This window comes from Puma concolor, chromosome B3 (genome assembly GCF_028749965.1).
Source record: "Puma concolor isolate L17-30 chromosome B3, mPumCon1.1.hap2, whole genome shotgun sequence".
In the NCBI taxonomy this organism is placed as follows: domain Eukaryota; kingdom Metazoa; phylum Chordata; class Mammalia; order Carnivora; family Felidae; genus Puma; species Puma concolor.
This window is the reverse complement of record NC_141672.1, coordinates 14,711,732-14,736,815: the sequence shown is the minus strand read 5'-3', so window position 1 is coordinate 14,736,815 and position 25,084 is coordinate 14,711,732. Positions and strand designations below refer to the sequence as shown.

The following is a 25,084-nucleotide window of genomic DNA, read 5'->3' as shown; positions in this document are numbered from 1 at the left end:
GTAATAAATGATCAACGTTACCAACCAGGTGCAAGACTAGTTATTTTAAGACAACATGTGACATCATCACAAGCCACAAAGCATCAAAGGAAAAAAGAAAAAGCATCCAGGTAACTCATTAGACAAGGAAATACTCTCAGATGATCACGTCTATTCCAGAGCCCAAATAATAGCTTAAATGTTGATCCGAAAGTTTATGTCACCTTCGCCGTTATAATTCCATTCCAGTTCTTGGAGCAACACGTGAAATTCTTCTCAGTTAAGATTTTTGCAGATTTTAAATATTTTATATTTTCACAACTGTCTTACTTCTTTCAAAGTCTACGTCGTCGTCTTAAACTGTTGACAACAGCCTAACAACTTCGATTTAAAATTTTTTTTCAAGTAAAATATTTTACAAGATTCACATTTTGCTTCTAAGATATTTCGTTGCCCCACCAAGCCCTTGGAGAGCGACTCCGTCAGGGAGGGATTTGGCTCCTCTCGGCTTCCGTAGCGTCACTAGGCAACTTCCGCTTCTGTCGGCCGCTTTGGCAGATGCATATCCGGTAGCGGTGGTTCAAGCGGCCGGAGCAAGATGGTGAGTGACTAAGGGTTTCGGCGGGTGGTGGCGGTGCGACGGGGTCGAAGCGACCCGAGACGAGAGGGCGAGGTGGCTCCCCGAGGCACTCGACCCGCCCGCCTTCCTGCCCGCCGGCCCGCTCTCCTCGGGGGTCGGGGGCTCCCGGAGACAGTGCTGAGGTCCGCCGGGGCCGACCAGCGGGCCCGGACCGGGGTTCCTGGGGCCCCTGGCGCGCAGGGTCCCCCGGGAGGGCTGCTAGTGGGGCGGCGGAGCGGGTCAGGGCGCCCCGCTTTGCTCCTCCGTCGCCCGGGGCCCCGCTGACCGGCGCGGGGAGTTCCGGCGGGAGCCTCCCTGAGCACCTGGGACCCGTGCTTTCTGAGCCGCTCAGGTGAAGGGCTGCGCGACCGCAGAAGAGGGAGGGATTCGTTCCGGCCGAGGAGGGGAGAGCGCGGCGGTGGACGACCGCGGGGAGTGGGGGCACTTGGGGAAGTCATTCAAGACTGACGTCTTTGTGACTGGTGCACCTCGGAGGGGAATCTCCCGCTAGCAGTTGTTCGTTAGTTCAGTAGGCAGGTGTTTATTGAGCACCTGCAACTTTTTTTTTTGGCCAAGTTCTGCTCTAAGCGGTGAGGGCGCAAGAGGTGAGCGTGATTGGCGAAGTCTCTGCCTTCATGGAGCTTACATTCTAGACAAGGCGAACACACACACACCGAAAAGCGTTCTAGACAAGGCGAACAAACACACACACTTCATGGAGCTTACATTCTAGACAAGGCGAACACACACACACACACACCGAAAAGCGTTCTAGACAAGGCGAACACACACACACACACACACACACACACACACACACACACCCGAAAAGCAGACTTGCAATATGATGGCAGGGAACGGGAGAGAGATGGGTGGGTGGCCAGTGCTATATGGCTGTTTATAGAAAGGGATGGGATGGCTATTTTACATAGGGTGTTAGCAAAGGCCCCTCTGAGGAGGTGAGATTTGAGCAGGGGTCTAAACAAAATGAGAGTAGCCTATGCAGACATCTGAGGGGAAGGGGCTCCAGGCAGAAGGAATAGTTAAGCGCAAAGGGCCTGAGATGGCAGTGTGTTCAGCCTGTATCCTGAACATCAAGAATGCCGACCACATAGTCTTCTAGGTCTTGTAAGGACTTCGGGGGTAATGTTCTAAGCATGTGCTAGGTACTTTTCCAGCATTATTCTCCTTGTCACTGTTATTGAAGTAGAGCTGGCACAGTGTTAAATTAGTTTCAGGTGGACGACCCAGTGATTGGACGAGTCTGTTCTCTGCTGTGCTCTCACTGTAGCTGCCATCTGTCCCTTTACAGTGCAGTGCTATCCCAGTGCCACTGTCTGTATATTTATGTGCTTTATGTGCCGTACCTTTTACCTTTTATCCCCAGGATTTATACCTTTTATAACTGGAAGCCTGTGCCTTCCATTCCCCATCACCCACTGTCCCTTTCCTCCGGCAGCCACCAGTTCTCTGTTTATGGATCTGTTTCTGCTTTGTTTTTTGATGCCACATACAAGTGAAATCGTGTTGTATTTGTCTTTCTCTGTCTGACTTCATTTAACTTAATACCCTCTGGGTCCGTTAATGTCACAGATGGAAAGATCTTTTTTTTTTTTTAATGGCTGAGTAATGTCCATTGTGTTTGTGTGCATTTACACGCCTCACCATCTTTATCCATTCATTTATTGATGGACCCTTAGGTTGCTTCCATATCTTGGCTACTGTAAATAATGCTGCAATAGACATAGGGTTATATTCCAGCATTTTCTTCTTATCCTTACAGTAATTATTATCATCCTCACTTTACCAAGGAGGAAACAGAGACACATTAAGTGACTGTGCTATTGCACAAACCCTACCAGTCTTTGCTAGAGGCCATGCAGGAAGATATTGGTGTCCAATAGACCTTCGTGATTCCTGGCTACATCGCTGACAAGCTTTGTGAGAATAGGCAAGTCACTTAACATCTCTGGGCCTTGGTTTCCGTATCTGTAAACCAGGGGTTATGATTGTGCCAATTTCATAGAGTCTGTAAGAAGTAAACTAGGTGATACCCTGAGAATGCACACTGTTTGGCATAGAGTAAGGGCTTGAAATGGGTATATTTGTTATTGTTATTTGAGACTGAGAAACATCTTGTAAAATGCCCCAGAAATGAAGAGGTTTATGACCTGTACAGGAAGATGCCCTCCTGTGGGGCCAGACTTGCGGGATCACGAGTGGTAGATGAACCTGGGAAAGGTTAGCTGCAGCCAGTGTGGCAGGGGCCACGTCTGCCACTCTAGAGTTTGGACATTACACCATAAATGCTGGGGAGCAGCTGAAGGTTTTTGAGGAAAATTAAAGGATCAGCTCCTTGTTTTACAAAGGAATAGCTGGATTGGTGAGGGGAGAAAATGCTGTGGGAAAGTGAGTGGGAGGTCAGAGTTCTGGATAAAAACAGAGATGGGTTAAATGAGAGTGAAGAACTGAACCAGATAGATTTATTTCAGAGCCCAGATTTTGTAACCAGACTGGTAATTAAAATCCTGACCCTAATGTTTTCTTGTTCACTGGTGATATTGTATTGCTGAGGAGTTACTGTGAGTCATGCACATGCTGAGTGGTTTATGTGCCTTACCTCATCTTCAGTAAGGGGAGCTAGAATCATCCCCACTTTCTGGTTAAGAATGCTGAGGCTCAGGGAGGTGACCTGTGTGATGGAGTTTAAAGCTAGATGCATCTGATTCCATAGCCCATGTTCTTAGGCTCATCGCAGTTCCTCGTCTAAAAACTGGGAATGATAAACCCTACCTTGAAGGGTGGTGTGGAATTAATGAAGTAGTAAAGGAAAATGTCTGGTACAGACTTGGGCACATAGTAAGCACCCCACAAACATTAGCTGCCCCAGCCAACAGCACATTTCTTTAGGAGGTGGAAGTATTAAAGGCCTGTACTTTGGACAGCCTACTGCGGTATAACTAACTCTGGGAACCACAGTTTTTCAGAGCCTGCAATTACCTTCTTCAGAATAAAGCACAGAATTTTAAGAATCCTGCAGGTGGGGAACTATATTTGACCCTAACTCTTCTAGGTAACAATGATACATTGTTCTGTCTTGATAATTAAACTGGTGGTGCATTAATTTAGAGGTGCTTACGTGGAAGTGATTTGAGGGGACTGAGGGCTCCTCTATTCAAGTAAGTTCACTATTGTTTAAAATGCCACCAGCTTTGAGATACTGTTCTTTATTAAGCCATCCCTTGTAGCCGAGGGGTCTGTTTTAAAATCCCCAAATCCCACGAGTGTATTAATACACTTGAGTTCTTGATACCTTAAGGTGATTTAGCTTTTCAGGTTGGGAAGAAAGACCTGACTGAGAGCCCCAGGCTTTAGAGATGGGAGGTATGTAAGTTGCTTTTGAAAGGAAAGTCTCCTGGGTCTTGGTGTGATCTTAGTAAGGAGTAAACGATTGATAAATGATTGTTAAATAGGTAAAATGACTTAGCTTTGATGGCCTAATTTCATGAAATATACTCACTCAAGTAGTTTTATATTAAAGAATGTCAAGCTCTACTTTCCCCTCAAAAAAGGGGTGGTCTTAGAATCCCAGCCTCATTATGATATATCAGTTTCTTAGTAGACTTGTCCTTGATTTAAGATGCAAACAGTTGCAGGGCACACCATTGATCCACTAACAGCTTTTCAGGAAGAAAAGAAATTTCTACGATGCTAAATGTACATGTTGACTGCAAGGTACATCTTAAGTCCAGAAATGTTAAACGGTGTCATGGAATCATGGGAATATAAGGATGTTCTTTTGAAGTGATCGCATTCTGAATTTATACCTCTGATTTCTTTTTTCAGGGTCAAAGTCAGAGTGGTGGTCATGGCCCTGGAGGTGGCAAGAAGGATGACAAGGTAAATAAGCCAGATGCGTCTGTGATGTGAGTAAACATATCTTGTGCAACATATCTTGGCTCTCAGCTGAGAAGTTCTTTGGGGACTCGTGAGTGTCAAAATGCAAAATAAGTAATCCTGTAGTTTTTTAACCAGCCTGGCCTCACGTACAGTATCCATTTCATGTTGTAGAAGATTGTTGACCTGTCAAGTAAGTAATTACGAATTAATGATTTTTATTTTTAGTTTCATTTTAGAGAGAGAAAGGGGGTGAGTGGGAGGAGAGGGGAGGTGAGGGGAGAGAGAGAGAGAGAGAGAATGAGAATGAGAATGAGAATCTTAAGCAGGCTCCACACTCAGTACAGAGCCCGACACAGGACTTGATCCCACGACACTGGGATCATGATCTGAGCCGAAATCAAGAGTCAGATGCTCAAATGACTGAGCCACCCAGGTGCCCTGAACTAATGATTTTTTTTTTAATTTATTTTGAGAGGGAGTGTGGTTGTAGGACAGGCAGAGAGAAAGGGAGATAGAATCCCAGGCAGGCTTCGTACCAGCAGCATAGAGCGTGACACAGGCCTCAAACCCGCAAACCGTGAGATCGTGACCTGAGCCAAAACCAAGAGTCGAATGCTTGTTTAACCAACTGAACCACTCAGGCCCCCCACCCTGAATTAATGATTTTTAAATGTGTAAAATAACACTACAGAGTGTTAAAATAAATTGCCAGTAAATTAGTGTTTAATATCCTCAGATGTGAAGAAGAATTGTCTCATTATTTCAGCTCAAACTTTTGGTATATAATTCTGAATTCTGACCTCTAGTCCTTATTGAATAGTCTATCATTGTGTATTGTAAAAAGAAAGATCAAGAGGTGTGAGTTAAGCTTCTGACTCTTGATTTCAGCTCGGGTCATGATCTCACAGTCCGTGAGATTGAACCCTACATCAGGCTCCGCCCTCACAGTAGAGAGCCTGCTTGGGGTTCCCTTTCTCTCTCTCTCTCTCTCTCTCTCTCTCTCTCTCTCTCTGCCTCTGATACGGACTCCCTCAAAATAAATAAACTTTTAAAAATAAAAAAATAAAAAGATCAGTTACATTCACCAATTGCAGAAGTGTAAACCTAGCTTTATTTGTAAAAGGAGCTTTTATAAATTTTTTTTTTTCAACGTTTATTTATTTTTGGGACAGAGAGAGAAAGAGCATGAACGGGGGAGGGGCAGAGAGAGGGGGAGACACAGAATCGGAAACAGGCTCCAGGCTCTGAGCCATCAGCCCAGAGCCCGACGCGGGGCTCGAACTCACGGACCGCGAGATCGTGACCTGGCTGAAGTCGGACGCTTAACCGACTGCGCCACCCAGGCGCCCCTTAAAAGGAGTTTTTAATAGCATTCTGAAAGATAAGGAAAATTACAGCCCCGAGAAATAGATGATGGCCCTACAGAAGTTTGTGTTTTGATATGATTGGTATGGTTTTTGTTTTTTCCTGCTGTTCTAAAAATTCAAGGACAAGAAAAAGAAGTACGAACCTCCTGTACCAACCAGAGTGGGGAAAAAGAAGAAGAAAACAAAGGGACCAGATGCTGCCAGCAAGCTGCCACTGGGTAATGGTTTCTCCCTGCTGTGTCGGTTCCACGAGAGCCGTCTGTGTGTGTAGCGTAGAGGTCGGAATGCGGAGTCAGGAAACGGGGTGGCTGCAGCTCTGCTCGCGGGTGTGGCCCTCCTCTGGGCTGCGGTAAAAGCTGTGCTTTGGTGTTAGCAGTGTGCAGACGGTATACAACCATGTCTCGCTTAAACAGCCAGCTCCTCTGAGGTATGAAGAGTGTAGTTTGAGATTAGAAAAGTCAGATTGAGCTTCAATAACTTAGAAAACACGCTTATTCCCCAAAGAAATGGAACGCCACTGTGTTGGAATGTCCGTCTTGGGATTCCTGAACACCAGCTTTTTCAGTGGCTTCATACTGAACATAGACTGAGATTCAGATCAGGTGACCTGACCCAGCCCACCTCTCTGTCCTCAGCCCGTCACTCCCCTTGCTGTCGTTCACACGGCCCTGCCTTGTGTTCTTTGACTCTTATCCACATTAGGGCTTTTGCCCTTTGCTTAAAAACATTCTTCCCCCCTCTCCTTCCCATGGCTGCCTTTTTCTCATCACTTCGGCTTACATAACCCTCCCATCCCCATCTAAACAAGTCTCTTCCTGCTTAATGAAATAATTTTTTAAATGTTGGTTGGTTAAGAATGAAAGGAATCCGACAATTTGAAAAAATGAATAATGAGTCAATATGGTATCGGTAAAGACTAGGTCCTCAGATTGCCAGAAGAGCATAGGAAGTCACGTTACATGGGTCATTACTATATGGTAAGGTGATGTCTGAGTTCTGTGGGAAGAGGATGAAGTATTTAACATAAATGGCTGGCATATTTTATTTGCTGTTGAGGGAAAATGAAATTAGATCCCTTTTTGCCAGATGTAGTACAGACGTGAAAATAAGTAAATGAACAAAAATTCAGGAATATATTTAACCTCAGGGAAGGAGAGACATTTTGAGGAAACCTAGGAACCACAAAAGATTGGCATTTTTGTCTATATATGCTAAAATTCCTGTGCAGCAGGGGACTTCAAGCCAAAAGAATGCAGAAGAGTGTGGAAAAAATGTTTGCCACCTATGTTAATTCATTGCGAATGTCAAGCTCCACATACAATAAAACTTTTTTAATTACAGTGACACCTCACACTCAGTGCCGCTTAAAATTACTGAAGTTAGAGAGAATTAAAGACTATCTTCTCATGGAGGAAGAATTCATTAGAAATCAGGAACAAATGAAGCCTTTAGAAGAAAAGCAAGAGGTAAACTGAGAAATTACTGTAACTTTGATTTTACAAATTGACGGTTTTAGTTATTAAATAGAATTCAGTGAATAAGTGAAATTCAAGCAGTTGACCTGTGCAGGCTCTTATGAATCATAAATTAGCTGCCTTTTAAAAGCACCACCTGCTTTGTAAACGTAGTAAAATCTAGTAACTCTAGTAAAACTGTCAGCATTGTCTACTTTTTAGGTCTAACCCGCTTTTCCTTCGTGGCATACTCTTACATAGGAGGAGAGATCAAAGGTGGATGATCTGAGGGGGACCCCGATGTCAGTAGGAACATTGGAAGAGATCATTGATGACAATCACGCCATCGTGTCCACATCTGTGGGCTCAGAACACTACGTCAGCATTCTCTCCTTTGTAGACAAGGACCTGCTGGAGCCAGGCTGTTCGGTCCTGCTCAACCACAAGGCAAGTTGCCAGTCTCGAAGCCCCGAATTAGGGATGCTTTCTCCTTCCTCTCAGATCCGCCTATTCGTGCCGTTCTGGTGAATGGCATTGCACTGTTGTAAATGGATTGTGTAAACCTCACGTCCCTGCAGTAAAACTTAACGTTCTCTGTAGGTACATGCCGTCATAGGGGTGCTCATGGATGACACGGATCCCTTGGTCACGGTGATGAAAGTAGAAAAGGCCCCCCAGGAAACCTATGCTGATATTGGGGGGTTGGACAACCAAATCCAGGAAATTAAGGTAGGTCTAGGCACCGGCTCTGGGTTTTTAGACTTTAGATTTCTTACTGCTGCCTCATTTAGGGTGCTTAGAGTTATTTTGCATATTTTGTTTTTTCTGTACTGATCAAACAGTAACAGAGCTTGCCAGTGTGCTCTTTTGTAGTTGTTAATACCGAGTTAGGTAATGGAAATAAATTGGGTGATTGTTGCTTCAGCAGCTGCAGCTTAATCCTTTTTATATGCAGCGTTTATTGTGTGTGTGAATATATAATGTTTCCATCTGTGTTAACTTCAGCTGTGGCCATCTGGAAACCTCCAGTGATGTGGGGACAGTGTGAGTCGGGGGAAGTGCAGTGGTCATTCAGGTTGGCTGTGGGCCAGCCACCTGCACGGCGTCTTGTCTGTAGGGAGGTCATGCACAGCTGTCCCCGGTCTCCACCCGGCACCTCTCAGACAGCTCGATCTCTAGCCAGTGTGTCCGTTGGTGTAACAGCAATCAGAAAATCATCCTAGCTCCTGTCTGTAGTTTAAATGGAAAGGGTGTATCTTCACTTGAAGTTCTTTTGCTCAGGAAGAGCTTATTAAATGTTGCTCAAGGCTGGCTTCTGGAAAGTTAGAGGGAAATTGGGAGCAATAGGCAGGGGGCGGCAGCTCAGGCGGGACAGAGGTCCTCTTCAATGTGTCCTTGCTGCTAGAGGAAGTCACCCACAGTGTCTCTAACAGTAGTAAGTGAGGTTTTAGCTTATTTTTTTTTTTTTTTTTTTTTTTTCAACGTTTATTTATTTTTGGGACAGAGAGAGACAGAGCATGAACGGGCGAGGGGCAGAGAGAGGGAGACACAGAATCGGAAACAGGCTCCAGGCTCTGAGCCATCAGCCCAGAGCCCGACGCGGGGCTCGAACTCACGGACCATGAGATCGTGACCTGGTTGAAGTCGGACGCTTAACCGACTGCGCCACCCAGGCGCCCCTAGCTTATTTTTGTTGAAAGTGAGCTATATTCTTGACGCCGGTTAATGGATCTGGTAATTTTAGTAGGAAAGCGTTTTATTTTTACCAGTGTTTGTTTTCTGTAGGAATCTGTGGAGCTTCCTCTCACTCATCCTGAATATTATGAAGAGATGGGTATAAAGCCCCCAAAAGGGGTCATTCTTTATGGACCACCTGGCACAGGTACGTATGCTCCGTGTTTGACACTCTCTGGGCACTCAGCTGATCTCCTGAGCTGCAGTATTAGCTTGTTATAATTAATTCTTGAGTAATGATGCCACAATTCCTTAGTTTAAAACAAAGTTCTCTAAGCGGCATTTTGGACGTTTTTGGAATAAATACGGAAACATACCTATTACACAAAAGTATATTTATCTGTATAGTAGATGCTTAGAAACTGAATTATCTTAGACTTGAAATTGTAGACTTAACAGACTTAATGTGTTAAAAACAGTAGTAGGAATTGCAACAAAAAACGAACACCAGTAGGCAGCCCCCACCCCAAATGCCTGCTCAGTGTGAATGCATTTACAGTTTCTTAGAACTCCTCTTGTATACCTCATTTACATGCTGTAAAACATAAGGCTTTCAAGTATTCATGATTCAAGATTAGTGTGAGTCTATTAAATATACTTTATAAGACAGGAAATAAACCAGGATGCTCAACCTTGGCTGTACACTAGGATCACCCTGGAGCTTTAAAAAATACCAGTATTTGGTCCCACCCTGAAAATCCTGATCTGCATCTGGAGTGTGTGGCCAGACATCAGAACCATGGTGGAGAACCGCTGATTTAAAACCTATTCTGTGCTGTTCAGATTAGGTTCATTCTCTGGTCCATTGGTACTGAATGAATATAATACTGTACACGTAGATGAAGATAAAAACACATATATTTGGTTCACCGTGCGACTAGTTGACCTGAGTAAATTGTACAGTCCAGGACTTAGTACATCGCTGTGTAAATTCCAGAGGAAGCACAGTTATTTGAGTGAATTGAAACCACGTTCCCAGGAGGATCCTGAGAGGACTGGGGACTGCCCACAGTGGAGGGACTGGGAGACAAGTGGAGATGAGCTCCAGAGGCATGGAGCTTCTGCAGCCTGTCCTCTTACAGCCCAGGAAATCAAGTATCAGGCCAGTGACCACTAGCCCAAGGCCGCGGTCTCTCTGGGAGTGAGCTGGCAACAGGGCTGAGGCTGGAAGAGAGGCCTCCTTTGGTGCATGTGCACTGCTGGGGACCGATCTGAGGAGCTGGGGTGAAGCACAGGGTGGTGGGCCTGACAGGAGGAGGAAGAAGCCGGTTCGGTGAGCCCTCTGGCTACTGCAGTGCCACAGCAGCTGGCCTTGGCCATTTCTGGACTGAAAGATGCCACCCACTTAGAAAGGTCCTTTTTGTCTTCTGTTCACCAGCCCTAGTCGATTCTCTCGGGGAGTCTCCGCACTTTAAGCCTTCACACCCAGCCCTCTGTCTGTCTCACCACAAGGATGTCGTGGCCACATCTTGTAGTAAAGCTTAGCGCCTCGTCCTTCTTCCCACTTGAACTAAGTCTTCCATGTTACTCCCCGGCAGCCTCCTCCCCTTCCCCCGCGGGCCTAAGGTTGGTCCTTTACCAGCCCTGCTCTAACTGCCACCGTGTCTTGATGCTCCTGCTTGGCCCTGTGCCCCTGTCCTCACTCACCATCAAAGGGGCCAAGGTCTTCCAGCCCTAAAGTTCACAAAATGGCTGCCAGATCTCTTGGTTTTGACCTGAAATAGAAAGCTCAAGGAACGGGGCAGGACTGGAAATGTTTGAGATCTTCCCTGAGATTGGTGAGAGGAAGTTCCTCACAAGGACACAACAGAGACTGAGAAAAGTCTGAACTATCATTTATGGGTTTCACTGGGAGCTGGCCCTGTCTCAGCTGAGCCTCGGGGAAGCCCAGCCAGCACAGCCACGACTCCTCGGGTGGCCCCGGGGGCTGCAGGCCTGGTGCTAAAGAGTGTTTCCTTAGGTCAGACCTAGGGTTCTCAGGCCGTTTTTCCATCACTGATTGTTTCAGAGTAGAGTTTGGATCTCAAACCCTGGTGGCATGCGTCGGGTTAATAACTTGCAACTTCTATGCAAGTTCGAATAACCCAGTAAAGTGTATTTTCTGACACTATGATGATGACTTTAGGAAGATGGTTAAAAATAATCAGAACGTTCTGAATTTCCTCTTATCTGCCTTGGAGAACATAATGTCAAGACACTGGAATGGCGGCATGCCTTTTCATGGGAGGGATCTGCCCGTTTTAGGTGGTAGTGACAGGGTTTTCAAGTTAAGACAGCACTTGAGGGTTTTTTCACTTTGTCTTTCTTTTTCTAACCTAAAATAGGTAAAACCTTATTAGCCAAAGCAGTAGCAAACCAAACCTCAGCCACTTTCCTAAGAGTGGTTGGCTCTGAACTTATTCAGAAGTACCTAGGTGATGGGCCCAAACTCGTTCGGGAGTTATTTCGAGTTGCAGAAGAACACGCGCCATCCATCGTGTTTATTGATGAAATTGATGCCATCGGAACAAAAAGGTACATTTTTCTCTTTGTGTCATTTAGAGGTAAAGACCTTGTAGCTCTTGTCTGAGAATGATCACGGAGCACTGCCTGCGTGGCCTGCACATGGGTTTGCCTCGGCTCCTTCTGTACGCGGCTGTGGATGCTTTAGGCTCTGCTCCGGGGTGCCAGGTGACAACCACCCGGGAGTCGTGACCATCTGGAGATTAGTGTGCAGCCATGCCTTGAGTTTCCACTCTGAGCCAGGCATCATCTGCACTCTAGGGACACAGCCATTGTCACAAGGCTTTCCAGGAGCTCATGGTTGGGTCGGGGGCTCAGATACCAAACGTGCAATCTGAATTAATGATGCCATCTCAGGCACAAAACATCTACAGTTTAAGTAAGATTATGTGGTGGTTGGGAGGCTGTGCTGATTTTGTTGCTAGAATTGAGGCATCAGAGGTGTTTTTATAATTCCTCTTCAGCAGATCAGTTCGGTTTTCATCCCTTCTCTTCTTTTTCAAAGATACGATTCAAATTCCGGTGGTGAAAGAGAAATCCAGCGAACAATGTTGGAACTGTTGAACCAGTTGGATGGATTTGATTCAAGGGGTGACGTGAAAGTTATCATGGCCACAAACCGAATAGAAACTTTGGATCCAGCACTTATCAGACCAGGTCAGATTTGCTTTTGTCCCATCACGGAGAATGAGTGTGTTTATATGTGTTCGTGTTTAAGTGCACTTTCAGGGGATTTAAAAGTGATACACATCAAGGCAAATACATTATTGAAGGGTAGAATAACTTCCCAAAAGCTGCGTTCCACTGAGGTAATGGCTAAGAGCATGATGTAGTAGGTGTAGCGTGGCCCTTTTCATCGCAGTCTTAAGTTGTGACCGTTTCTCTTTCCCGTAACGAATATTCTTTTTTCTGAAGAAATAGCTCCTATGGTAGCTCCAGTTAATTTCGCATTCGGGTAGCACCAAAAGCAGCAGTAGCTAGTTTGTGTGTTTCTGAAGGTACCAGAGGAGAGAGGATTTCTTTTAAACGGGATGAATTCAAACGTGGATATTTACAGAGAGCAGTGTTCACTTTTCAAGATTTGGACCCTTCCCACAAGGGAAGTTTCCCTCTGAAACTGCAGGTCTGAGGAGACAGGCTTCCCGAGCCACAGCGGAGCCTGGGGGGAGCCACAGGGGTGTGACTGGAAACCTTTTATACCCGCAGGCCGCATTGACAGGAAAATTGAGTTCCCCCTGCCCGATGAAAAGACCAAGAGGCGCATCTTTCAGATCCACACAAGCAGGATGACGCTGGCCGATGATGTGACCCTGGACGACTTGATCATGGCTAAAGATGACCTCTCTGGGGCCGACATCAAGGTGAGAACCTGGGCTGGACTGTACCTCTTGGTCGTGTGTGTGCGTGAGGACATTTCTTCCCAGATGACCAGAATTAGGGCGAGGCTCGGCAGCACTGAGTGTGCGTCCAGCCTGCTTTGTATGTGAGGACCTGGGTTTCTGTCAGGTAGGGGTAAGTGCCAAGGTCAGGTAGGGACGGCGCGTGTGGGGCCTTTTCATGCCGGTGCCTGCACTGAACTACGTATCGTTGGCATCTGTAGAACTAGGTTAGTGTCTTTGTCGGTAACTTCAATTTAAAGAGAGTTTTTAAATTTTGCACCAACTTTGTATTTTAGAAAATTTGAAGTCTTCAGAAAAGTTGCAACAATAGTAAATGCCCACATACCCATCACCTCAGTTCACCAAGTGTTACCATTTTACCTCTTTGCTTTATCATTCTTTTTTTGCTGAACCATTTGAAATATCCTGAGGGTCACAACCAGATAGAAACTTAGTGCTGAGATTGTGGTTTTATCACATCATGTTGCGTGGGTTGTTTTACTTTTGGCAAGTGTTGCGAGACAATAAATGCAGTAAATGGGGAGATTTCCATTTAGCCAGAACGCATGCTCTCTCCTCAGTGTAGGTAGGTGAACTGGACGTGTGCTCTGTTGCCGCGAAGTTTCCAGGTGTAACGGCATCTGTGGCCCGGGAACGTGGCTCCCTGTAACGACGGTGGGGCGTTGGTAGAGTTTCCCTCCCAAGCCACTCCGCCGGGTAGACCCCGAGCCAGTCCTCCTCAAAGCCACTCATTAGAAGGCTTCAGACATTCACAAGATCTCATCTTTTCCCAAATGGTTGAGGCAGTTTTAGTGTGGGCGTCTTACACCTTATTTCAAAGTAGCTCTCGGAATCATTAGAATACAAAGTATTTCATTTTCTGAACATACTGTTTGTTCTTCCTCACAGGCGATCTGTACAGAAGCTGGTTTGATGGCCTTGAGAGAACGCAGAATGAAAGTAACAAATGAAGACTTCAAAAAATCAAAAGAAAACGTTCTTTATAAAAAACAAGAAGGCACCCCTGAAGGGCTCTACTTGTAGTGACCACATCTGCCTTCAAGGAAACGGGGTGTCCCGACTCCTCCGAGGGATGAGGCTGGGAAGCCGCCCAGAGGAACCCACGTTCCCATTGGTCTTTCTTAGCAAAACCTCCCGTGTCCCTTTTTGAACGCGGTGTGTAGGGTGCCCGCCAGGCTGCCTTCATGTGTTGGCCACGTGCAGTGCTCTCCCCCCAATAAAGTGAGCGCCTCCTCAGTTTGTCCTGTTTCTGGAGCCTCCACGCCAGCCGCTCAGCAGCTGGTCCGGCATTAGGTGGACCAAGGCGTTAGGGAGGCTTCTGGGCGACGGCCAGGAGTGTAGACCTGAACACCTCCTGCCCTGCTCCCCTCCCCAGAGCCGGCGGCAGGGCTGGACAACAGCAGCCACAAAGCCAGCGGTGTCTGCTGTTTAAGCAACAGAGGCCGACTGTGTGGTTCTGGCTTCAGAAGGAAACTCAGCTTTCCCTTCTGGAAGGTCTGTGGAGCATGAGGGTTCTAGCATCCTTTGGGCAGGAAGGTATTGGCGTTGCTAAGCAAGGTTCCCAACAGGAATCTGCCCTGCCTGCTCGTTCTTAGGTTCAGAAACCTAACCCCCCTCAAGGGTTCTCAAAACCTGTTAGAGCTCCCCCTTACCTCTCTTCATCCATTTCCGGCACTTCTCCCCTCTCTTGAACAGTTCAGTCTTGAAGCCGCGAAGGAAGCGGGGCAGATCGAGGCAAGCGTCCACTTGGCTGGCCAGCCACCTTCCTCGGGTGCCCTGACCCGCCGCCCTTCTCCCCAACCAGTGTCCGCTGGTTTCTAGGCAAGATTCTCTTCCACGACACGGGCTTCTCTGGATGAGATGCCAAAGAAATACAACTTCAGCCATTCTAGAGCTCAGGATAGAGTCAGCAGCTGTCCGCATTTCTCTTAGAGCAGGACCTCAGGGAAGGTAGAGCAATTTCCTCCCAGTTCAGTGTCCTTAATAATGACTACAAGGCGTGTCCTTTTCAGAAGAAAGTGGTCTGAATGTGGATATTTACGTTTCGTTCCATTCATACCCTCAGAAATCAAAACAAGAATGTGGCCTGGCAGGTCTGGGTCTGGGCCTCTGTGTCACAGCCCCCAGGCAGGGGTGGGTTTGGTGGGAAGGCGCTGGCTCCACTCTGCACTTCTCAGATGGCCGCCTGCACACTCCCCTGCCGCAGGGGTCCTTTGGGCAGTGCCCCCCACACTTGGTGCACCTAAGTCCCCAGGGGGTCCTGTTCAAGTGCAGGCCCTGACTCAGAAGGGCTGAGGTGGGCCCGGAGGCTGCATCTCTAACAAGCCCCCAGGTGATGCTCCTGGTCCACAGAAGGGAGGTGGCATCAAGAGCCTAGCAAATAATGAGAAACTTTTAAAATGGGAGCGAGGCCAGAACACCAAGTTTTAAACGGCTCTTAAGGGCAAAAGCTGCTCTCCTCACCAGCTGCGGGGAGAGGTCCGATTGCTCAGAAACCAGACCTTTCCTACCACGACGGCAGGACCACCAAGGGTGCCAGTGGGGAACGTTCACGGCCGGGCAGAGGAGTGGAACAGACCTCCCGCACACCAGCCACGACGGGTTTAGTTTTCACTTGGCAGGATTGTTCCCTACGTACACACGTTCACATATACAATATGTAAACAATGGTTTTGTGTCCTTCACACATCCAAACAATGTGCAAGAGGTAAAAGACTGATAACCCAGACCCAAATTACTAAGAATTAAGAAACCTGAAAAGCGGAGGTCTCGTGACACATGCTCACACACATGCGTCCCCGTCCTGCGCATCCCGGCTCCGGTGGGGGGGTCGGGGGCGGGGCAGGTGAGAGGCCCGGAAGGCAGGGCCCATTCTCTCCTGGTCTAGTCCTCCAGCAGAAGCGCCAGCTCCTCGACGGGCAGGCGCACCCGGAGCTCCTTCTCCGTCATCAGGTCCAGGACCTCTTGCATCTCTTCGGGGAAGTGCTCCACAGCATCCAGGTACAGCACCTAGGGCCAGGGGTCCAGCGCTAGCCAGCTGCCCCCACGCCGCCCCCCACAGCCTGCGCTCCCCTTCGGCCTCACTGGGCAGGACGCCCGACTCATAGAAGTGGGATGGAAGGGGTGAACTCCAGCAAAGCCTTCTCTTCCTGAAGTGGGGTCAGGACTAGGTGGACATCTCTGTCCCCGTGTTTGACACCTCCTGACCGGGCTTTGGGACACAGACCCCAATGCTTTCAGCATCTGGGCTGAGCTTTGGGCAAATGACAGACCCCCTTGCCCACAGCAACGCGCAAGGAAAGGAAACAATCAATCGCCCATCCGCTGAGGCTCCACGGGGGACAGCTGCACGATGAAAGCGTCTGGCATGGGCCCTGTCCACAAGGACACGGGAGAGGGGCGGGCACCGAGGCTTGGCGGGAAGGTCCCTGGGAATGTGCGGATCTCGGGGGCTCTGGAACTTACCTTCGCCCAGGGACAATTCTGAAGTGCTTTGTAGAACACGCCTTTGCTCCTTTCTTTGTCTCCTAAGGAAACCTGAGGCAGGGGGCAAATCACAGAAATGATTACTTGAAGCAGAGAGTCTAGGGCTACAGAAACTACCCTGTACTAATCCACCTGGGGGCTCGGCTGCAGTGGGCCAGCCCGTGGGGAAGGGCTGGTACCGCCACCATGGTGTGTGTTCGGTGACCCGCGGCACCAGGATGGGACAAGCACAGAACTGTAGAGGACACGGCTGGTGGAGGAGCAGAGGGCAGGGGTGTGGTGCTCGGGTGGATCCGGGATTCCGACGGTCCCTCCGGAGGCTTACGTACTCAGCACCAGCGCGGTGAACCAAAAAGGCTCTCGTACATGCTGGCCTCTCAGTGCGTTCTAACTTCTGCTAGCAGTCAATGGGAAAGAAGAAATGGCAGCGGAGGGTAAAATGCAATCCGGTGACCACCGGCTTGGGTGCCCCTGCTCCCTTTTCTGTTAGTAAGACTGACTTCATCGAGCCCACGGCACCAGCGGACCGCTTTATACACTCTAGTTTCTTTCCCGATTGTGCAGGTACATGATCAAAACACCCAAAGAATCTTGAAAATGATGGCAATTTCGGGGCGCCTGGCTGGCTAAGTCGATGGCGTGTGCGTCTCTTGATCTTGGGGCTGTGAGTTTGAGCACCATGTTGGGAGTAGAATTCACTTAAAAATTTTTAAAAAAGAACGAGGGGTGCCTGGGTGGCTCAGTTGGTTAAGTGTCTGACTTCAGCTCAGGTCTTGATCTCCCACAGTTTGTGAATTCAAGTCCTACGTCAGGCTCTGCATGCTCAATACAGAGCCTGCTTGGGATTCTCTATCCCTCCCCAACTTGTGCTCCCTCGCTCTCTCCAAATAAATGGATAAACTTAAAAAAAAAAATTAAAAAAAAAAAACAAACTGTAATTTTAGCCAAAACAACAAGGTTCAGTGGGAAAGCGCTGGTTACTGTGTAGGGAGAACAGCACATTTGGAAGCGCCCCCCAAACAGGTTTTAACCTAAGTCCAAACCTCAGTGGGAAAAGTTAACTGTTTCCCCAATTCCTTTCTTCTCCCATACTCGCCACGGCCAACAACAAACTGTAATTCTTTCCATCGTTCTCCCAAAGAAAATAAGGGAGTAAATCTGCACGTGCGCACACGCACCCGGAAAGGCACAAAGACACAACCAGCCAAAGCACCAGCCCTCCTTATGGAGCCGGCTCCCTTCAGCCTCTCCCTGCACACGCGGCCTGCACCCCAGCATTCTAGCCCTATTCTGATTTTTCTCCCGGGTTATCAGAGCCCTGGGAACCTACCTGGATGCCTCAGGAGCTGTGAGAAGTCCTGCTCTAACTCGGCTCTAACTCCCCCTCAGTCCAGTGCTAACCTTTCCAGAAGGAGAAATCCCACAAGGGCCCCCATTGTTTTCTCCCAAGTCAACAAGAGTTTTTTTGTCCAAAATCCGAATCTGGCTCATGGAAGATCTTTGTAAAAAATACACCCGGTCCACCTCGCACCACCCATCTCTACCGACCAAGACGGGAGACGTTAGAACTGGCAGACGCGTGAGCCATCGCTTCTTACGCTTCAAGGTCTTTCACTTGCTGACCAAGGCTCGCGTGGTAACGGCGCTGGAAATGTTAGGGAGCGTCTCCTCTCCTTCGGCTGAGTGGCTCCTGTGGCTCCACCCACGGGAGCGGAGGTGCGCCTGGAACCCGTTCTGGCCGCTGCCTTGGCTGCACCCCCGGTTAACAGGCCGCCACCATGAGTGCGCCGTGAACACCACACCAGCACCTGGACTTCTGGAGGTTTCCACGTCACACACGGGCGTCAAAATACCGAATCTGAGCTCTGGGGTTTTTTAAATGTCACAAAACACACAAACTTTTGCGGTAATTCATCTTGATGCCGACTTCCGCCCACAAGGAAGTGCCTATTTGTCCCCGGTGGGCCACTAGGCGGCTGTCCCGGGATCACGCGTCCTCCCTGCCACTCGGGCCTTTCAGAGGTTGGTGGGGAGAGGGGGGCACACCCACATGAATTCTGAGATCTGCGAAGATGGGGGGAGGCCCAGAGCTCTCCTAATCCGTAACTTACGTGCTCTTTACACCCGACTCTGTCCTATGTCAAGCGGAAAAGTCCACAAACTTTGTCTTAAGTTACCCAGTGGAAACAGAGATAAGGAAGATCACTCCTGCTTCTGAAAGCTATGACGTTCGTTACAGATCACTTGGTTTAGTAGCCTTCAGCTCAAACACTGAAGTGGCCTAGAAGCCTAGGTTTCTAAACAGCTATGCAACGTGGCAGTAGACGTGTTGTGGCAAATGAGGCCTGTTCCGAGGCCAGGTCCCGAACCAAAGGCAAAGTTGACTCACAGACGCTTGAAGCCCAGGACCCACCCAGCAGCCCCCACACGCACAGCAACAAAATTAAAGGGCACTGCACCATGTTCAATCACCACGGTACTTTTCAGTGAGACAAAGCTTCTCTGGAGAGGTCGTTGTAAAAGCGACAGTCTAGGGTGACTCTTACCTTTAACGACAGAACAGAATCAGGATCTGGGAACTCTTATGAACAGATGGCAAAGAACTAAGGTCTCTTTCCAATGAAAGCTCAGACCACTTCCAAGTTGCTGACTCAACAAAGTCAACTCCAAGAGATCCACAACCCGCGACCTCTTGCCCAGTCCTGAGACACCGGACGTGAGTCACCGGGGTTCCCATGAGGATTAAGCGAGGCCACGGAGGCATGAGGGCAAAAGCAAGCCCCTGCCAGCTTTGCCAGGAGGTGGCGACCGGACGCCTCTAACTTCTCACTTGTGACGAAGCAAAGCTCGGCATAAAAACAAAAACTCTACATATTTTCTTACCAAAAAATTCAGGTACATCCTCCACAGTAAGGGGCACTGGCTGCCGTTGTCGCTCCGCAACGCATTTTCAAACAGGGCTCTGATGCGATGTGTCAAGCCGGTCTCGGGAATTGTGGCGTGGACCTCTCTACCATCTACCCTGCAAGACACAGGCTCACGTAACTCCGAGGCCACTTCTCGCACCCACGGCGCCACAGGAAGAAGAGGTACGTTAGTGACGGCAGACAGCAGCATCGGCAGGACCAGAGTGTGTCAGGGATGGTGCTGTCCCAGGTGTGGGGGCGCTAGGGGTGCAGAGTACAGACATGATGTGGCCCCTCCGAGGCCAGAGGAAGGCAGCGTCCAGGGTTGTGTGTTTTCTACACCAGAGTCTGCCTAGACATCACCCGCAAACTCCTTGCTCTCTGTTTTCTAAAGAAAGCCTACCCTCTGATCAGCGGAATGCAAATTCTACCTTATGGGGAGGAAAGTCCTTTCCATTTAAGGAAAATAGAGTGACCAAAATCCCAACGGAAGAAATAAAAAACGAAGTGAAACACTGTTCAGAGGCAACTCTGAGTAGCCAGCTTCTACGAGGTCAGGGTGAAGCGACAGCAAAGATCTGGAAGGAACAATAATGCCTAAGCTAAGGTGTCCCCAAGACCACCGCCCGACCTTCAGACACAAACACTGTATCAAGAGGTAACAGTTAAGCCTGATAGTATTACCATCTGGAACAACAACAGAGACTGGTAATTCTTTCCTGCTCCCTCTGGACTCAGCACTCACCTCAGCGGCCCCTCCGAGCAGCCCTAAGAGGCAGGCTCTCAACTGTTCCCACGTTACAAAAGGGGAGCCCGTTACAGGTGACTGGACTTGCCCAAGGCCACACGGCTGGTAAGTGGAGGAATTGGGATCTGGATCCAGAGTCCTACTCCAGGCCCGGGCTCTTGGTCCATGTGCTCTTAGCACAGCTCCTCGGACAGCCAAAAGCCTGACCGTCACCGCCCACACGCCATAAGCAAGGTTCAGGATCCCAAAAAGCACGGCCTAGGGAGGCAGCCACGAAGGCCCCTAATGAAAGCTGTGGCCACTTGCAAGGCTCTTACTCCTCTTTCCACAGGTCATCCGCCATCACCCAGAACATCCACGGCGGGCGCTCCAGCCCCGGCCCATACTCACTTCCGGATCCCTGGGGCCCAGCAGGGCAGTGGGGACCCGGCAGGCGTGCCCCAAAGGTCTGTGGACACATGAACAAGATGTCCGTACTCACCTCTGAACACTTTCCACCAGTCTCTTCCTCATTTTCTCGGCCTCGATCGCAAACAACCAAGGCTCCAAGAGTTTGGTAGACCTGGTGACCGCGTCGAAAAATCTTCTGGTCTCACTGGCTGTGTGGGACCTGCTCTGAATCTGCACGTATGCCCGCCAAAGCACCTGGTTGCCTGGGTACAACCTTAACGCCTCGGAGAGAGCCTGTCGCAGAGGAGCCAGGGGGTAAAGGCTGACTTTCGTGTGGAACCTGAGCAGGCTCGTGTGCATCAGCGTCACGGCCTCCAGCACGCCGTGGGGGCCCTGGGCGCGGGCACCGTCCTCCGGGCCGGAGCCCCCTGGGGGAACAGAGCCCTTCAGTTTTGCGAGCACCTGCTCGTACACCCGCACGGCCGCGTCGATCCCTACGGTCAAGTACTGAAAGAGCATGAAGCATTTCACCAGGCTAGTCAGGCGGTCGAAGGAGTCGCTGGGAGCCGGAGCGGACACACAGCTGTCGCCCAAACAGTCCTGCAGCGCGTGTTCGTACGCCTTCCGAGCTTTCAAGATGTGAACGGCCAGCGCCTGCCCGGAGTAGGGCCCGCAGGGCCCCTGCTCCGTCAGCCTGGTCAGTACGTGAACGGCTCGTGCCGTGGCGGCCCCTCTCGGGTCCGGCAACAGCTCCGCCTCCAGCCCGGCGTAGAGGAGGCCGAGCTCACACAGCTCACGGTCCCTCAGGTCTCTGCCCCCCGCCATGCTGAGCGCCGCATCGAACACCTTCCTGGCGTCCTCGGTGTTGCCAAGCAGCCACTCCAGATGTGCGTACTGCTTCCAGAGGCAAAAACTGTTGCGGTTTTCTGGCTCCTTCAGGAGATTTTTGGCTAGTTTCTTGCAGTTCTTTCCCTGTGACTTTAGCCTCTTCTTGTTTTTAGTGTGCAGACACCAAATGACCTAGAAGTAAAAAGAAAAGGACTCCCGAGTGCCCTGGGATTTTACGGCAACCCCCCTGTACCGTCAGTGTTAGAAAGCCACACAGGTGTCGACACTTCCCGCCTTTCTCACATGTTTGGTAAACCCTGAGGCTCCCTGAGCTGGGAAACAATTCAGGATTGTACCGAGGCCACAGGCGCCCCCACACGACTGCATCCAAACCTCTATAAACAAGGCTCGTACACCCCGAGTAGTCTCCTCCCATGAGAGGTGGCCACCACATCTTATCAGACAGATACAACCTGGTGTGTGGATGGGCAGCTCAGGCGTCAGAACCGTGGGTGTTAAGATTCACCACTGACTGGTGACCGGCAGAGGGCAGAAGAGCTCACCCTAGACAAATTTCTAGCAAACGGATATGAGGAGCAGGGTCAAGTAGCGTATTTTATCTATTTTAATAAACCCCGAAATCCTCTAACCCCTGCTTACGCTTAGGCCTGGCTGTTCACACTAACTGCTCCTATAATCCCAGACATCTGGCAGCAGAAGTGCAAACACAAACGGCCCCAGTCACTGGCAAGCTGCACCCTCCTTCCTCCTACCCACCCCCGCGGCCCCTCAGCAGGGGCAGCCACACACCAGGGGCCTCTGGGGTCCCTGAACAAGGAGGTGGTGTGGCCCAGTGCTCCGAGGAACACCAAGAGCCCCGTGATCATGTACGAAGCCCCCACGTGGGGTGGAGGAGGCCAGAGTTACCTTCTCGATCTCGTACCGTAACCAGGAGAAGCAGAGCTGAGACCTCTCCCGGCCTGAAAACAAAGGCATCACAAGGTGAAAGATGTTGCGGATGAACTCCTCGCCCTCTCGATTGTGACCCCGGGTCCAGCGCTGGCGGCCCAATGGGTCTGAGCAGCCAACGCAGCTGACACCGGAAGAGGAAAGGTTGAGAAAAGTCAGTGGCATTTCGTCATGAAGCCCGTCATCGAAGATGCTGTTCTCATCCATGGCCAGGTAGAGGCAGGAGGCTGGAGGGCTGAGGCCAGAAGGCACGCCCAGGAACTGCAGAAAGGCCGCAACCAGCTGAAACTGAAGATCCTGGCTGGAAAGACGGATCATAGACTGGGCAATGTCATCAAACAGCACCTGCAAGAGAGACGAGATGAAGGGGCCTGCTCGGGAGCTTGGTTTGTCTACTGTGACAAACAGGGCTTCATGACTTTCCCCACAGCTCTTTTTACGTCGATGTGCTAATGACTCGATATTATTCAAATTAAATTTTAAACGGACAAGAGCTAGGTTTCCTGAAAGATACAAAAAAGTCAGAGGCCTCACAGGGCTCCAGAGAGCTGGAGGGAACTGCTGGCAGGCTTAAGCCAAAACCTTCCAAAGGAGCCTAATGGATTCACAGAAAATCTAGAATCATACTCACTTCTGAAAGCACACATATTTGCTTTTGTGGTTACTCTAGGTTAACGATAGTTAACACTGTTTATTGAGATAGAAAATAATTTTATTATTTGGTGATTTCCTTGTACAAAATTGTTTTCGGAAATGAAAACTATGCCCAAAAGGAGATAAAAAGTAGCAAGGCAGGAAGGAAAGGCAGCAGCCATGGACCACGAGGTAAGAGCAATTAGAAGAGAGAACGCTAGGGGCGCCTGGGTGGCGCAGTCGGTTAAGCGTCCGACTTCAGCCAGGTCACGATCTCGCGCTCCGTGAGTTCGAGCCCCGCATCAGGCTCTGGGCTGATGGCTCCGAGCCTGGAGCCTGTTTCCGATTCTGTGTCTCCCTCTCTCTCTGCTCCTCCCCCGTTCATGCTCTGTCTCTCTCTGTCCCAAAAATAAATAAAAGCGTTGAAAAAAAAAAAAATTTAAAAAAAAAAAATAAAAAAAAGAAGAGAGAACGCTAACTGCAAATGTCCACAGATGATTTCATGCAGTAACTTGAAAAGGTAAGGCCACGGAGACCAGCCTTTGTCTGAGGGCGCTGCTGACCTGCTTGGTCCCTGTGGTTCTCAGCAAAGAGGAAAGCAAAGCACGAGCTTAATAAAACTGGACGCCCTGGGGTTCTACTCGTCAGAACCGTCAGTTAATCAGAAAGCTGTTCTACTCCAGGCTCTGATTGGAGGAAAAGCTAAGGGACAAGGAACGGCTCACAGCAGCAGTTTGGTCCAGAGACGAACTTCCAGAAAATGGCTGGAATTCTGAGCCTTGAGAACGAACTTCTGGAAGGGTGACCCTGAGCGCCATAAAACCCAAACACCAAGACCTTACTCCTCCCGACACAATCAGCTTTGGCCGGAAAAGGGACTCGCCTGGCGATGGGCCATTCACCAAACATCCGAGAGTGGAGTGGAGGTTTCCCTGAAGTCAGCCCCTCCTTCCTGCGCAGAGCTCCCCACTTTCCTGATCCTAACTGCAGTCTGGCCACCCCATTCGCCACACCCCAAACATTCCAGGCACCCATGCTGACTCCTCTGCCTGGAGCAGATCCGGCTTCAAATATTCACTCACCATCCTGGAACATTAGCTGAGCACTCGCCCCAAGAAAAGCACCGTCCACGCACTGTGACCCGGCAGCAGGCAAAAATCCCCACCCTCAAGGCAGGTAGGTTGTGAGGGTCACAGACCACAAACCAGGCCGAAGCCAACAAGCCTCGCCACTGCAAACACCCCCCGCCCCCTGGTCTGTACCTAGAACATGCTGTGAGCCGCGCAGTATAGTTGGTGTCTTACGAAACTGGGTCAGTTTCAGGTCTCAAAATAGAATCTCTTCCTTTAATGTAAATCGTCAGAGCTGCTGGTCACTAGACACAGCGCAGCACAGACCAAGGCATTCGATGATAGTGAGATAATGTGAGACGTAAGTCAAGGAGTCGGTAAGTCAAGACGTAACCCAGGACTCGGTAAATGCTACTTCCCTCCCCAGCAAGACAAGCGGTACACTGACTGTCCCGACACGGCCTCTCCATCCAGGTCCTCTTGTCTTCTGGAATCAAACCTATCGGCTGTACCTCTGAGGATCCCAGAGTGCTGCGGGGAAAGTGGACGCGGTTAAAGAATCTAGGACGGCGATACCACGTTTTAAAACCCTGAGTCCTCAGGCTTCTGTGTGAAAAAGTAACTGAATAACCTGGAAGACAATCTCCGGGGAAGCCTGCCCTCCTTACCTGGGGACAGGAACTACCTGGTCAAGTTCCTCCAAGCTCCCACGCCACCAGTGGCCCAGGAGGTTCCCACAGACAGAAACAGGAGCAAAAGCTAACATCTCCCAAGCCAGGCGAGTGCTCAGACAGTGAGCTCAGCAAGCTTCTTTCAGGTGACCAGACCCCAGGGGAACGGGGAGAAGGCAGAGACCCCAAGGCCGGCCTCCCTCCTGGGCCGGGGGACCTGCCTGTCTCTCTGGATCCTCACAGTCTTCCTCGGTTTGCTTCTTGGTCTTATCAGGGCGCCACGGCCGCCAGTGCCTCTGGTCTCGGGACCGCTCGGTGGCAAGCCAGATCTGCCACCTGGGCAGACTCTTCTCTCTTATTTCCTGGTCCTCGTCTTCTGGCTCATCATCATCATCATCTAGACAAGAACGGGACTTTTAGCCCCCCTC

General features: G+C 49.6%; 2 protein-coding genes across 5 annotated transcripts in view; one reads left to right on the top strand and one right to left on the bottom strand.

Annotated features, from left to right (window-relative positions):
- Window positions 1–509: 509 nt before the first annotated feature.
- On the top strand, window positions 510–14,191 carry PSMC1 (proteasome 26S subunit, ATPase 1). Its single transcript, XM_025919972.2, has 11 exons — window positions 510–580; window positions 4,445–4,498; window positions 5,987–6,083; window positions 7,207–7,331; window positions 7,581–7,766; window positions 7,920–8,048; window positions 9,105–9,201; window positions 11,378–11,567; window positions 12,061–12,212; window positions 12,762–12,916; window positions 13,844–14,191. Exons 1-11 carry the CDS (start codon window positions 578–580, stop codon window positions 13,976–13,978), a joined length of 1,323 nt encoding a protein of 440 aa, XP_025775757.1. The 5' UTR covers window positions 510–577; the 3' UTR covers window positions 13,979–14,191.
- NRDE2 (NRDE-2, necessary for RNA interference, domain containing) overlaps window positions 11,519–25,084 on the bottom strand; it is a 50,472-nt gene continuing 36,906 nt past the window's right edge. Inside the window, exons 9-15 of one of the 4 annotated variants that reach the window (XR_015252085.1) lie at window positions 24,878–25,053; window positions 22,241–22,627; window positions 20,577–21,505; window positions 19,325–19,463; window positions 16,421–16,492; window positions 14,608–15,964; window positions 11,519–13,598 (exon numbers count right to left, since the gene is read on the bottom strand). Coding sequence is in view for 3 of the 4 variants with exons in the window: in XM_086709028.1 (XP_086565154.1) it covers window positions 16,265–16,492; window positions 19,325–19,463; window positions 20,577–21,505; window positions 22,241–22,627; window positions 24,878–25,053 (1,859 nt within the window). In the remaining variant the exon portion in view is untranslated. Of the gene's footprint in view, window positions 15,965–15,991; window positions 16,493–19,324; window positions 19,464–20,576; window positions 21,506–22,240; window positions 22,628–24,877; window positions 25,054–25,084 lie in introns of those variants that run through there. The other 3 variants (XM_086709029.1, XM_086709028.1, XM_086709030.1) reach the window with 3 other exon arrangements.